Source organism: Octopus sinensis, linkage group LG18, assembly GCF_006345805.1.
Source record: "Octopus sinensis linkage group LG18, ASM634580v1, whole genome shotgun sequence".
Taxonomy (NCBI): domain Eukaryota; kingdom Metazoa; phylum Mollusca; class Cephalopoda; order Octopoda; family Octopodidae; genus Octopus; species Octopus sinensis.
The window spans coordinates 19,303,914-19,317,957 of NC_043014.1; the positions used below are offsets into that span (position 1 = coordinate 19,303,914).

A 14,044-nucleotide genomic window follows, 5' to 3' on the forward strand; every position below is an offset into this window, starting at 1 on the left:
TCTGCATATTCATGTGCTTGCATGTCTGTGTTTGTGTATTTTCTATGTATCTGTGTGTGTGAGCGTGTGTTTGTTTATGTATGCACCTCTGTCTTCTTGTGTGTGCATCTGTGTGTGTGTGTGTTTTGCAACTCTGTACCATGTTTGTATGTATGGATGTGTGGACACGTGTCTCCATATGTGTCCTTGTGTGGAGTAAAGTGTGTGTGTGTATATACGGTCATGTGTTTCCGTCTCCATTTGCGTATACGTGCTTGTCTGTTCTTATAACCTATGTACCTATCCGTCTTTATGTTGATCAGTTTATTTTCATATCCATATGCTTACACAAAAAGACGCGCATACACACACACTCAAACCTACACTGACACATACATACATCTATCTACATAACAGTCCACTCACTATTCTACTCTACCTGTGTAAACTGTGGGTATGGATGTATGATATCTACACACTTACACAGACATGCACACACAAGGAGACAGAGATGCATATATATACAAAGACACGCTCACACACACATATATAGGAAATGCACAAACACGGACATGCAAGCATATGAATATGCAGAATACATGCATACAGACGCACACACATACATACTCATATACATATGCATACACACACATATACATACACACACATGCATGCATACCTACATACATACACACATAGATACATACGTACATGCATGCATGCATAGGCACACACACACTGACTCACACACATGCGCATAAAAGACCAAAAAGGAACTCAGTGTAATAACGGAGAGAGTCAAGACTACTGAAAAGGTTGCAAGACGCAACGAAAATTTTAGGAAAATAAAAATAAGAAATAAGTGGAAATTTTACCGGTGAGTGTGTTAACTTTAAAAAAAAACCGGAATATGCTTCAACACACGAACTCCTATAAAGAATCTTGTAAACCAAATCCCAAAACGAAATATATATATATATATATATATATATATATAATAATTTTTTGCGTAATGAGATAAAAAACCAAGGCTGTCTAGATAAATGTTCTAATATCTACACAGCCTTGGTTTTTTATCCCCAAAATATTCTTTATCGCAAAAAAGTTTATATACACACGCTGACATAGAACCAAAGTTGAACCCCTTATTCGCAAAATTACCCAACCTGGAACTTAACTATGGTCTGCCTATAGCACTTATTCAGCATTACCTGACACCTTTAGGTTTCAATGATACCATTACCTCTTATATATATATATATATATATATATATATATAAGAATATTTAAATGGATGATTGAATTATTTACTTACATATATATATATATATATATATATATATATATATATATATATATATATAGGTGTGTGTGTTTATATATGTAGGTATGTATGTATGTATGTATGTATGTACGTATGTATGCATATATGAATGTATAATTATTTATAGAATTATTCATAGAATTCATCTGAATCGATGTATATTGATATTAATGATTTTAAGTTAGGATCGTGATAAGCATATCCACGTATATAGCGTATACATAGACTTCCGCATATATCCATGCAGATACGGACCTGTCTCAAACACTTATAAATACATGTAGGTGTACACACTGGTATACACGTACGTATAAGTTTACATATCTATGAAATTATATACGCATGCACGCCGGCATACATTTTTATGATCCAGTGTGAGTTTCAGATTCAATATAGTGAAGGTTCCCAGTGAGGTACTTACATTAAAAAAACAGAAATATTACAAATAGGCTAGGGTGTACTACAGCTGTTTTTTTTATTGATGAATAAACGCATTACATCGTGAAAAAATCGTGTACTTCACTTCAGGTGAATTTAAAAATTTTAATTAATTAACTTTTTTTTTGAAAGATACCAAGATATTAAATATCCTTTTTATTTGTTTCGAAAATGAGAAGCACCACACTCATTCCTCATCTTGTTATTCTATCTGAATCTAATGTTAAACTTTTGATTATTAATTCACTGGCAGAAAACTTTTTTATTATCATTATGTAGTCGGTTTATTCAACAATAAAAAACGCATTTGGAACCCTTTTCGTCATTCCTTCCTATATGTTAGATAACTTAGATAAGTTTAGCAGTTTTTAGGACAAATCATGTGTAACAAAAACACCACCATGCCCATTTTTATTTGCATGGATAAACTATCTGGTGATAACTATGCAGCGTATAATGTACTTGTTTACAATATTAAAGTAAGACAACAAACATGAATATTTTAGATCATTAAATGAATAATTAAGCAAAAATGAAATTGAATATATATACAGTTGCTTGGAAGCAAATGCACGAGGGGTGAAGAATATTTAACTCAAGATACTAATTACAATATAGTTTATGAGAGTTAAAGCATCAGTTCGTCTGAGTATAACATGAATACAAATACAGTATATACGCACAAGCACACACACACACACATATAATTATGTCTGTCTGTCTGCCTGTCTGTCTATCTGTCTGTCTGTCTGTCTGTCTGTCTGTCTGTCTGTATGTATGTATGTACGTATATATGAACAATGTTTGCTTGCACATGTGTGCGTGTGTATCATTATGTGTTTTCTCCGACTTTTAACAATACATTCATTAATGCAAGTTGTTTTATGTATATAATATTGTTTGCATTACGTACATCTCACACGCGTGCTCGCATATATGTATATAAAGTATTAAAAAATATATATTTTTGAAATTTTTGATTTTGGTGTAGCACCTGAAATACACTTAAAAATATGATAGTGAATTTACGATATAATCCAGAAGAATATTGATTTCACAGTGCGGGGGAATAAAAAACACATTTATGGAAAAAGTTAGTAGATGGTGGTTTGGTTCGATGCATCTTGCCCTGGTGTCAGGTTGGCCTGACTCATAGATACAGCAGAACCAATAATACTTGTATGATTTGATTTTTATACCAATGGATACAATAATTTCAATGCCAGAAATATTTTAGGAGAGACTCAATGTCTCCGTCAAATTTATAATCGTCCTTGGTTAAACGACATCACCCTCAAATTTTCAATTGCATGACGATTAGTAATTATATCGTCATATATGATGTTCAATTCTTCTGGAGTTATTTGGTTTTAAATTCAATGCATGTCTCTTTACAATGTTGTTTATATCAGAAGCATTCCATATTTCTGTTATATTATTTTGACCAGTCCCAAACATTCCTAGATGTGTCTGCGATAGTTTCTTGTACTAATCCACAATCATGAATATATTGTATAAATGACGATGCTTTCTTCATTTGGTTTTAATTCTTAGAAAAGCTTTTAATTCTTGCCGAAAGTTTGAAGATGCCAGCATGTAGACAGCAAAGTTCAAAGCATTATTGAAATAGGAAAAGAAATGTGCCAATACATAGACAGCGATTACATTTTTGGCATATGTTGTATTCCTGTCCCCTTTGTATGTTGTAATCACTATCCCACATATTGCAAATGGACTTGTGCACAGCAAGAACAAAATGCTGATCATAAAAAGTAAATAAAGTCCTTCTTTAACTTTTTGCTTTAATTTCAAAAAAGTTTGTTGTTTCGCCTTTATATTAACCGAGCCAGCGCGTTTTCTCAAACAATATAATATAATCCCGTTAGTAATCAACAGTCCAATGACAGGTAAAATCCAGTAGAAAATGTAAAAGATGATGTATTTAATTTTGATGTAGTTTTGTGGTGCAGAATCGTAGCATTTAGAATGATTCAATGAGTAGAAATATAGAATAGGTGAATTAAAAGCGACTAGAATAAAGAAAAGAATACACAGCGCGACTCGTTGGTGTTTACATTTTAGATTATGATATCTAATAGGAAAAATGATAGCAACCATCCTTTCAATTGAGATCAACAGTACGATCAAAGATGACGTTTCCAATACGAATTTATCCAGAAACGGCAGTAGTTTACAAGCAAATAGCGATTTTAATCGTAATTGGATTCCATACGAATGTCTAAGCCATTTGTCAATCATTAAAATGACGAAAACACCGATATCGTTAAAAGAAAGTCCTATTAAATAGATTCTAATGTTTGATTCTTTCATCTTGGGTCGAAATAGGACGAAAATACAGAGAATATTTCCTAACACCCCGATTATAATCAATGGATACCCTGAATAGTGTGCCATATCATTGGCAAAATTCTGGAAGTCCGTAGAGTTCATTCTATTATAAGTCTAGATCAGCGAAAATAAAAGAAAAGAGAAAAATTACATTTAAAGAGACATTAATATAATTACCCTATTATTATTATTAATATTATTATTATTATTATTATTATTATTATTATTATTATCGTTGTTGTTGTTGTTGATGTTGTTATAGACGTCGCATAGTATACAATATCGTGAGGTTGTTGACTGAAGATATCGAGTCTACCTGGGGTTTGCACTATTTTTCAAGACACAACAAGGACCTCAGACAGACAGTACTTTACGCAATATGCGTGCATTTCCAATTAATGCCAACTTTGGCAATACATCTAAATTGTAAGATATTTCTAAAGTTTTCAGATGTTTCTTTTAGATTGGGTATTATCATTATTATCATCATCAAAAGTAGTAGTAGTAGTAGTAGTGTTGGTAGTGGTAGTCGTAGTAGTTCAGTACGATTATTTGTATTGCGTGATTTCGTTGCTCAACCAAATGTTCTGTGTACATTGTCTTGTGGGATACACACTATATTTCGTCCAGTTATAGCGTTTTCAAATGTATTGAGAAGTACTATACTAATCTAGAGTAAACTATAGAAATTAGTATACTATAGAACATACTCGAATGCCAAAGTTAGTACACTGTGGAGTAGAGTATCGAAAATATCTTGTGAAGTCTACAGTTATATGGTCCTTTGTACTTCTCAGCAGATCTGATTTTATAGAGAAATCTGCAAGCGCTATATAACTTGAAAAACATAAGAAATTACTCCGGGTTTCAGTTTAACTTCTTACGGTTAAAGAACCCCACGCAAACAACAAATAATGGCAGAAATCACCTTGGCAATGGCTCCACTACACAGTTAGGGAAATAAATATAACAACAGAGCAACATTGAACTGCATTATAACATATTTAGAGGAGAGAGGAAACATGTAGTGGAGGTGGAGGGTGATATCCTTACTCAAACACGGAAATACAGCGTTTAGAGATGAAGACACGTAACAGAAATAACAGAAGTAATGATAATACTAACCTTTCTGCTAATAAATACATAATAGATAGATAGATAGATAGATAGATAGATAGATAGATAGATAGATAGATAGATAGATGGATAGATGGATAGATGGATAGATAGATACATAGATGGATAGAGAGAGAGATAGCAGCAGCAGCAGGAGGAGCAGTAGTAGTAGTAGTAGTAGTAGTAGTAGTAGTATAGTAGTAGTAGTAGTAGTCAAATGTATTTTCGAAAACATAAAATGACTCGATAGTATTACTTATCTTATATAGTATGCCTGTATTTCTCGGATAAGAGATATGAGAGATTATGAAGAAAGTTTAAAAGAAAAATATACCTGTGAAAATATTTGTTGTTCGTGTTGTTTATCCTCAGATCAGTTTTAATCTAGAGAACCTAAAATTAAAGGCTACCCAGCCGTGTTAAGCTTGCCTTTGCTTCCAGAAATTTTTGCAAAATAGTATTAGCGCACGTTATGAAAAATGAGAGATTTTCACGTTATTTGTGACAAGTAAATTAAACAGTAAATGCGTCTCCGTTTAGTTAGCTTATTTACAATAAGTAGTTGTAGTTATGTATGTTTGTTTACTGGTGTTACAGCAAGGAAAACTTAGGTTATATAGAATGCAGGATGGTCTTATTTTCATAATAGTCGATTAAATAGTCCTCACAATAATTGGTCAACATTATAATAATTAATTTATCGAGTTCTAGGCGAAAACATCTTAAGTTTCATTCCTCTCTCTCGTAATATATATATGTATATATGCAAATGTGGGTGTGTGCGACAGAGAGAGAGAGAGAGTATGTGTGTGAAGAGATGTTTGCATGTATTCGTGTGTATATGTCTACTCTCACCAGTACTTTCCACCGGCCTCAGCTACGGAGTAATTGAAAAGAAAATATTTCGGTTTACCTACTTGTTTTCTTTTAAATGAGTGATTTAGTGTAAAGAATGCGTTACGTCATATCCTGGTGAAGTCTATTGTTGAGGTCTGAAGAGGATATGAATGTGCGGGGGGGGGGGGGGGTGACGGTGGCGTTGATGTAGCGGTGGGGATTGTACTAGTGGCGGTGGTAGTTGTGACGGCTCCGATCTCTCCTATGCAATTGACAATGGGACAAACTTGATAATGTGACACTCCTATTTTTTCGTCTGGTAACTTTTGTTGCATTCCATCAGAGTGGAAAAGGAAGGTCAATGCTTCAGTGAAACCGGGCGCGCGCACGCACATATACAAATACGCAAAAACACTAACAAGCATATAACTCAAACAGTCACACAAAAATACAGATTCGTGTACCAATATAAAGATATATAATCTCATATACTAATACAAACACTTATATAGCGACACTGTCATGATCACTCACGCGTATACACACACACACACACACACAGACAGACAGACACACACACACACACTCATACACATATATTTGTATGCATATTTACATATATATATATATATATATATATATACTCTTTGACTCTTTTACTTGTTTCAGTCATTTGACTGTGGCCATGCTGGAGCATCGCCTTTAGTCGAGAAAATCGACCCCAGGACTTATTCTTTGTAAGCCTAGTACTTATTCTATCGGTCAATTTTACCGATCCGCTAGGTTACGAGGACGTAAACACACCAGCATGCTGGGGAGGCCAAACACAGTCACACAAACACACACACACATACACACACACACAGTAAAGAGTATATATCTATATATATATATATATATATATATATATATATATATATATATATATATACACATACATACATACATACATACATACATACATACATACATACATACATATATATATATGTATGTATCCTGCCACGGGTTGATATAGATAAATTATGCAGTGGAGGTTCATTCAATGTGTTCACACAGCGTACTTCGCGAGTCTACCAAAACGATCTCTATTTCATTTTATTGGCAACTGTTGGCCCTGCACAGTGGGGACGAACTAGGGCAGACAATACAATACAAGTGGGGACATAAAACATAAACGAATGAATGAAATGGATTTATATAATGGATGAATGTGTAATGGCTACTTGAAGCCCTACTTTTGAGTAGTACCATTTTAACTATATTTTTTCCTCTTTTTATACTTTTCTTTTCTTCTGCATGCACAAGGCCAGAAACACAGAGAGGACAAACAAGGTCAGACAAACGGATTAAGTCGATTATATCGACCCCAGTGCGTAACTGGTACTTAATTTATCGACCCCAAAATGATCAAAGGCAAAGTCGACCTCGGCGGAATTTGAACTCAGAACGTAACGGCAGACGAAATACCTATTTCTTTACTACCCACAAAGGGCCAAACACAAAGAGGACAAACAAGGAGAGACAAACGGATTATGCCGATTATATCGACCCCAGTGCGTAACTGGTACTTAATTTATCGACCCCGAAATGATCAAAGGCAGAGTCAACCTCGGCTGAATTTGAACTCAGAACGTAACGGCAGACGAAAGACTGCTAAGCATTTCGCCTGGCGTGCTAACGTTTCTAACAGCTCGCCACCTTTCCTCTTCTTTATACTGACGTTTATCAAATTGATTCATCTTAATATATAAAATATGGTGTCAATTGTTCAAATTCTATCACAGGGAGTAGACAATCGTATCTTACCTCCCGCCCTAGTGGTTTCACATCATCGCCAAAACTTGTCTTTAATTTTTTGTAATTGTTTATGTATATTAATATACATTCCATGCCTGGTACGCGTAAACCGTCCTACTCCATAAGTCTTATTGTCTTCATTTTTGCAATTTTTTCCTCAATGGCCGAGTTCGACCAGTAGTGCGTTCGATACGCCCAATGTTTATAACTGGTCTGTAATGCTTGTGTGTATTTAACTGGAGATTCTGGGCTCTCTGTGTGTGTTTGTGTATACTTAACTAGGGATGCTGGTCTTTCTGTGTGAGATGGATATTCTGGGATATCTGGGATATTCTTGTATTTTTGCCATAATATGTGGGTTACTTATTTCTTTTTCTTCTTTTTTGAGTTTGTGGGAGATTTTAAAGTCCTTCCTCTTATTATTTTGTACTTCCTGGAATCCTTCATCTCTGCTTTCTACATTTGCTTCTTCCGTATTTTCCTTTAATTACTCGTCTCTGTTATTTCCTTCTTGTTTCTCCTCTACTGGTGTCTGGCTGTTAAGCCGGGGACAATACGCCTTTATATGCCCCTTGTTTCTGCAGCGGTACCAGGTGGGATGTCTTCCCTCTACCACCACTCGCAGCTTCACATCATCTGGTAGCTCTATCTCTTCGGTAATTTCCTGTAAGTTCAGTTAAGTGGCCTGTATTATAACTTCCAGGCCTTTTCCCCAACAGTTCAATTGTTTGGTGCGGCTGACTTGCAGCACTTCTGGGTCCTCCTTTGTTCCTATTAAGATGCTGCAAGCAGCCACATCTCGTTAATCTCAGGGGGAACCCTGGCAATCCTCACTCGTGGCCAATCCCGAGATAGGTTGGCAGGAGTGCCCATTCTTCTGTTTTCAATGTTACAGTGGAGTACTTTACTGCCTCCTCCACAGTAGGGAAGCGCACCTCCACTGTACCAAACTTTCTTCCTCTGCAGTAACATTCAATGTCACTTCTTATATCTTCCAAGTCCTCTTCTATAGCTTCGTCGCTAGTCATTTCTATCTACTTGCTTCTCAGTGATAGGGTTCTGTAAATCACCATTTTTTTCCTTTTTACTTTTAATTTGTAGCTGCTTCTTACCATTTCAATGTCGACAGGTACTTCTTTGACATCCAGTTGGTTCACAGTAGCTGCTACATTCTCTCTACCTACTACTGAAGTGTAGTACCCGCCACGTGTTTGCAACATTTCCATTGCTATTCTCGCGCCAACTGGGGGAGAAAACAAAACAAAAGCAAACAATGCAACAACGGTTTAACAGCTCGAACAGTAGTCAAACCCGCTCGGGAAGACCTTCAACAAAGGACAACCCATCCGCAACGATAATAATTCAAGACGGGAGTACCAAAACGATCTCTCACGACTACAACCGAACTCTACTCTTTACAAGAGTTCGGCTTGTCCATTCTCCAATCTGCGAGGGTTTGTGACTCTCGCCACAACACACACACCCACACACAAACACACATGCGCGCGCGCTACACACACGCACATACACACACAAATGCACACGCACATAGTTATACAAATATAGTAATTTAACATACATGTATACAAGGGCGACGTCCATGAATCCCATTCATTTCAATTAGTATATGTATGTGTCTGTGTGTATGTATGTATGTATGTATGTATGTATGTATGTATGTAACTGGGATAACTCCGACATAAAACCTACGGCTCAGTGGTTACCGATGATGTTGACTTGTTCTTCTTTTCGGATTATGGCTGCTGTTGCTTAGTGAGTGGGTTTGAATCAGTGCACAGCCTTTCCTCACTTTAACAAAAGATCTTCTTGCACAGGCATTCCACGATAACAACATTAATTAAGCTTTGTGCAATGGCCATACTCGATTACTATGGGGCAGCCACCATGTATGTATGTATGTATGAATGGTATATAACTTGGCTTACCTTTGTTGTATCAAATGTGTTAACTTTGTTTTTATTGCTTAGTAATAATATACATAAATACTTGTTTTTTTGTTGTTTCTTTTTGCTTTTAGTTATGTTTTTTGGTTACAGTTACTACTTACATCTACAAAGTGTCTGTCTATATCACAATCATTTGATGCTCATTTTAGTTATCGATTACAATCGCTGTGTGAGATCAAGTTCTGCAGAGGTCGACTTCGCGTTTCGTTATCTTGTGGTCGATAAAATATGTATCAGTCGAGAAGTTGGATCGATGTAGAACCAATTAAAGGATCAATCCAGTCCTTTATGCTAAAAGCTGTAGAGAGCAATGCCCTGCACAAGACATTGGAAAACATCTAGCTCAAACTAATTTGATTAACAGGGACATAATGACAGGAAAAGTTCACTGAGTCCTGAACAGAATTCATTGAAGAAATGCTCATCAGAAACTGAAATTTACTCAGAAATGAACACTCATTTGTACCGTAAACAGAGAACCATGTTCAAGGTTCAGTTAATTACTATGGATTGCACTGAGTGTGACAACAGTGTGTTCCCCCGTTTGATCTCCAATTATGTAACTCTAGGGTGGTACAGTACGTATAGGGCATTTTGTTTGCTTTTTCACTATGAAGTAACAGTGCCACGTTACTCTTTTACTTGTTTCAGTTATTTGACTGTGGTAATGCTGGAGCATCGCCTTTAGTCGAGCAAATTGATCCCAGAACTTATTCTTTGTTAGCCTAGTACTTATTCTATCGTCTCTTTTGCCGAACCGCTAAGTTACAGGGACGTAAACACACCAGCATCGGTTGTCAAGCGAAGTTGGAGGGACAAACACAGACACACAAACACACACACACACACACACACATATACATATATACGACGGGCTTCTTTCAGTTTCCGTCTACCAAATGTACTCACAAGGCTTTGGTCGGCCCGAGGCTACAGTAGAAGACACTTGCCGAAGATTCCACGCAGTGGAACTGAACCCGGAACTACTTACCACACAGCCACTCCTACGCCTAACTTTGTGAAATATGTGTTATGCAAGTTGAACCATCATGTATTGACTTCAAAAGAATTATTTCATAGTAGGTGATATAAGGACATGGATGAAGTTGCTTTGTTTTCTGCTTTATAGTTCTTTTGCTCCGAGTCAGTTCTGATCGAGCAAATCCACAATGATATATGTTCTCATATGGACCATGGAGTCTTTTGTAAATAATGTCTCATTGATATTTCAAGGATGCTAGATATGTGTTCTGGGACAAATTTAGTTGCTATATCTAGCAAGTCGATTGTTGCTATTGTTGATTTGCTCCGATCTGCCCTCACTGGATCATTGATCAACACCAGGCCTGCCCACATTCTACTGCACAATTTACAATACGTACCAGATTTGGTCCTGTGCCTTTATTATGCAAACAAAATATATCAAGAACTACATCATCCAATGTGTCCTTTTTTTTCTCAAATAGAATGACTTAAGGAAGATTTTGCTTTTATTTCCAGCAGACTTTTGCCTCTTCTTTGGTTCCATATTAGAACAATGTACGAAAGTGAAAGATAGACACAGACGGAGAGAGGAATAAAAATGCCAAAAAATTAAGAAGAAAGAGCGAAAGAGAGAGAGAGAGAGAGAGAGAGAGAGAGAGAGACTGTGGACACTTTCCCACTTTTCTTTACGCATCATCTAAACCATTAGCTGTTGTTGGAAACCAGCGGTAACAACTGAGTCAGGTGATCCTGAAGCTACGCTTTCCTTCATTTAGAACTAAGTTACCAAATTTTCAATCTAAGATGCAGCAGATTTTACAGCTGTTCTCTCCGTCTTAGCGTTATACATACATAGATAACACATATGCACTGACTCCAAAACTGTTCACATACACACATACTTGCAAAAACATCAAGATGTGGTTGTTGAAATTTCATTGAAAAAACCATGGATCTAGGTTAGAAACCAGCTCTTTAGGCAAAAATCTTGAAATAAGACTGAATAATCTTTTCTAATCTAGGCAGAAGGCCCGAAATTTTGGGGGAGCGGTTAGGGTTAGGATTAGATCAACCCCAGTACGCAACTGGTACTTTATCGACGCGAAAGGATGAAAGGCAAAGTCGACCTCGGTGGAATTTGAACTCAGAACGTAGCAGCAGACGAAATACTGCTAAGCATTTCGCCCGGCGTGCTAACGTTTCTGCCAGCTTTGAAATAAGACTGAATAATAACAAACATATGCATGCGTTTATGTATACAATATGTGTGTGTATGTGTGAATATATGCATGCATAACCTGTGTCAGCATCGGGTATATGTATTTGATAATTTTGCTGTATTATTACTATTTTAATATTAATTGCATTTGAAATGTATAAATATATCTCAATATATTTCTATAGGAGCTGTAGCAGACTACATTTATATACATGCATTGTTAGTATATAATCAAGGGAATTAACAAATACTTCTCTACCAAAGAGCTGTAAATATCTCAAGGGAAAAAGAACGAGAAAGAAAAAGAAAGCATGTCCAAAGCTATGTTATAAGACCAAATACCGCCGAGGTCGACTTTGCCTTTCATCCTCTCGGGGTGGATAAAACCAGCTGAGCATTGGGTTCGATTGAATCAACTTGCCTCCCAACCCCAAAATTGCTGGCATCGGATCAAAATTTGAAACTGATATTGTAATAAGAATGAAGTGGGGAACTAGCACAATCATTGCTGCGCCGGGCAAAATGCTTAACGGCGTTTGGTCCGTCTTCACGTTCTGAATTTAAATTCCATCGAGGTCGACTTTGCCTTTCATCTTTTCGGGGTCGATAAAATAAGTACGAGCTGATCACGGGGGTTGATGTTATCGATTTAAACCTTTGCCCAAAATCTGAAACCAATTTTAACTATATTAGGCGTCATAAACTATAAATAATGTTGGCCTTTATCAAACATTTCAATGGGAACATCGTGTTACTGTACATGATAACACAGACATTTTAATCTTATTTCATAACTATACGATGTGTATTCATTGATTCAAGTAGAATAAAGCTTATGTATTTTATATCAATTATTGTTTACCTATTGCCTGGGGAACAAATGGATTAGGGAACGCCCAAATGGATATTTGATAAAGCACAGAAATTAGATGAATGTAATCAGAGCGTTGCGTCTTTGTTCATTCAGCGTACGTAGTATGAATCGGTCATATTACATACAGTCTTTTCTGAGGAACGTAGCTGAATTATGCACAAGGTATGTACGTGTATATCTGCATATATAGTGTGTGTATGTGTGTGTGTGTTTGTGGATATGTGTGAGCATGTGTTTGTAATATACAAGATAAAATATATTCTCAACGAGCTACTTTTCTGTAAGAAGCCTACGAAACTTTGAGTCGTATAGGGCTGAATCAAACCGTAATAGTAATAATAATAATAATAATAATAAGTGTTCCCTGGGAACAGTAAGTGAAAATCGTAAGTACATGGAACAAATAGGGGCTGCAATAAGGGTGGAACACTGGCAGAAAACAATGCTGCTTGGATATATATATATATATATATATATATATATATATATATATATATATATATATATCTGTATATGTATATGTATATGTGTATATATATATATATATATATATATATATATATATATATATATATATATAGATATATATATATATAGATAGATAGATAGATAGATAGATAGATAGATAGATAGATAGATAGATAGATAGATAGATAGATTGATAGATAGATAGATAGATAGTTAAAACGGTAAGACAACAAAAGAAAGAAAGAGACCTCGATATTATGTAAATAGAGGGCGGCGTGGATTTCCACCTCGGCATCCGAAATTCGGAGTTTTATCATGGCTATCGAATAATTGTCACATATTACATTTACAGATGTGTGTGTGTGTGTGTATGCGTGTATGTGTGTTTGAGCATGTGAGTCTGTATATGTGTTTGCGCGCGCGTGCGTAGTTATTCAATAAAAAATATGACTTCCATCACGATGCAAATCTAATAAAGAATCGGTATTGTTATGCTGCAGTAGTTTTACTGTTTTTCCCTCCAATCATTTTTGTTTTTACATTTCATTGAGCTGAAATATGAAATATAAAACACGATACTTGAATAATGAACACGCTTTATTTGTATATACTTCACATCATCTTCAAAATCTTTTTATTTGCATTATATGAAACGTTTTCATGCATTAAACATAATGTTATGAAAATAC

The 14,044-nt window shown here is 35.7% G+C and overlaps 2 protein-coding genes across 4 annotated transcripts in view; both read right to left on the reverse strand.

Annotated features, from left to right (window-relative positions):
• The window catches only part of LOC115221827 (pleckstrin homology domain-containing family G member 7-like), a 987,181-nt gene that overhangs the window by 71,765 nt on the left and 901,372 nt on the right, over nt 1–14,044 (reverse strand). The gene's annotated exons all lie outside the window — the stretch shown is intronic.
• LOC115221828 (melatonin receptor type 1A) lies at nt 1,863–6,199 on the reverse strand. Its single transcript, XM_029792062.2, has 2 exons — nt 5,541–6,199; nt 1,863–4,204 (listed from the first exon to the last, which is right to left on the reverse strand). Exon 2 carries the CDS (start codon nt 4,190–4,192, stop codon nt 3,275–3,277), a length of 918 nt encoding a protein of 305 aa, XP_029647922.1. The 5' UTR covers nt 4,193–4,204; nt 5,541–6,199; the 3' UTR covers nt 1,863–3,274.

Bases quoted from the DNA above. Each gene is read 5' to 3' on its own strand.
- LOC115221828 (XM_029792062.2), bottom strand. From the start codon at position 4,192: ATGAACTCTACGGACTTCCAGAATTTTGCCAATGATATGGCACACTAT.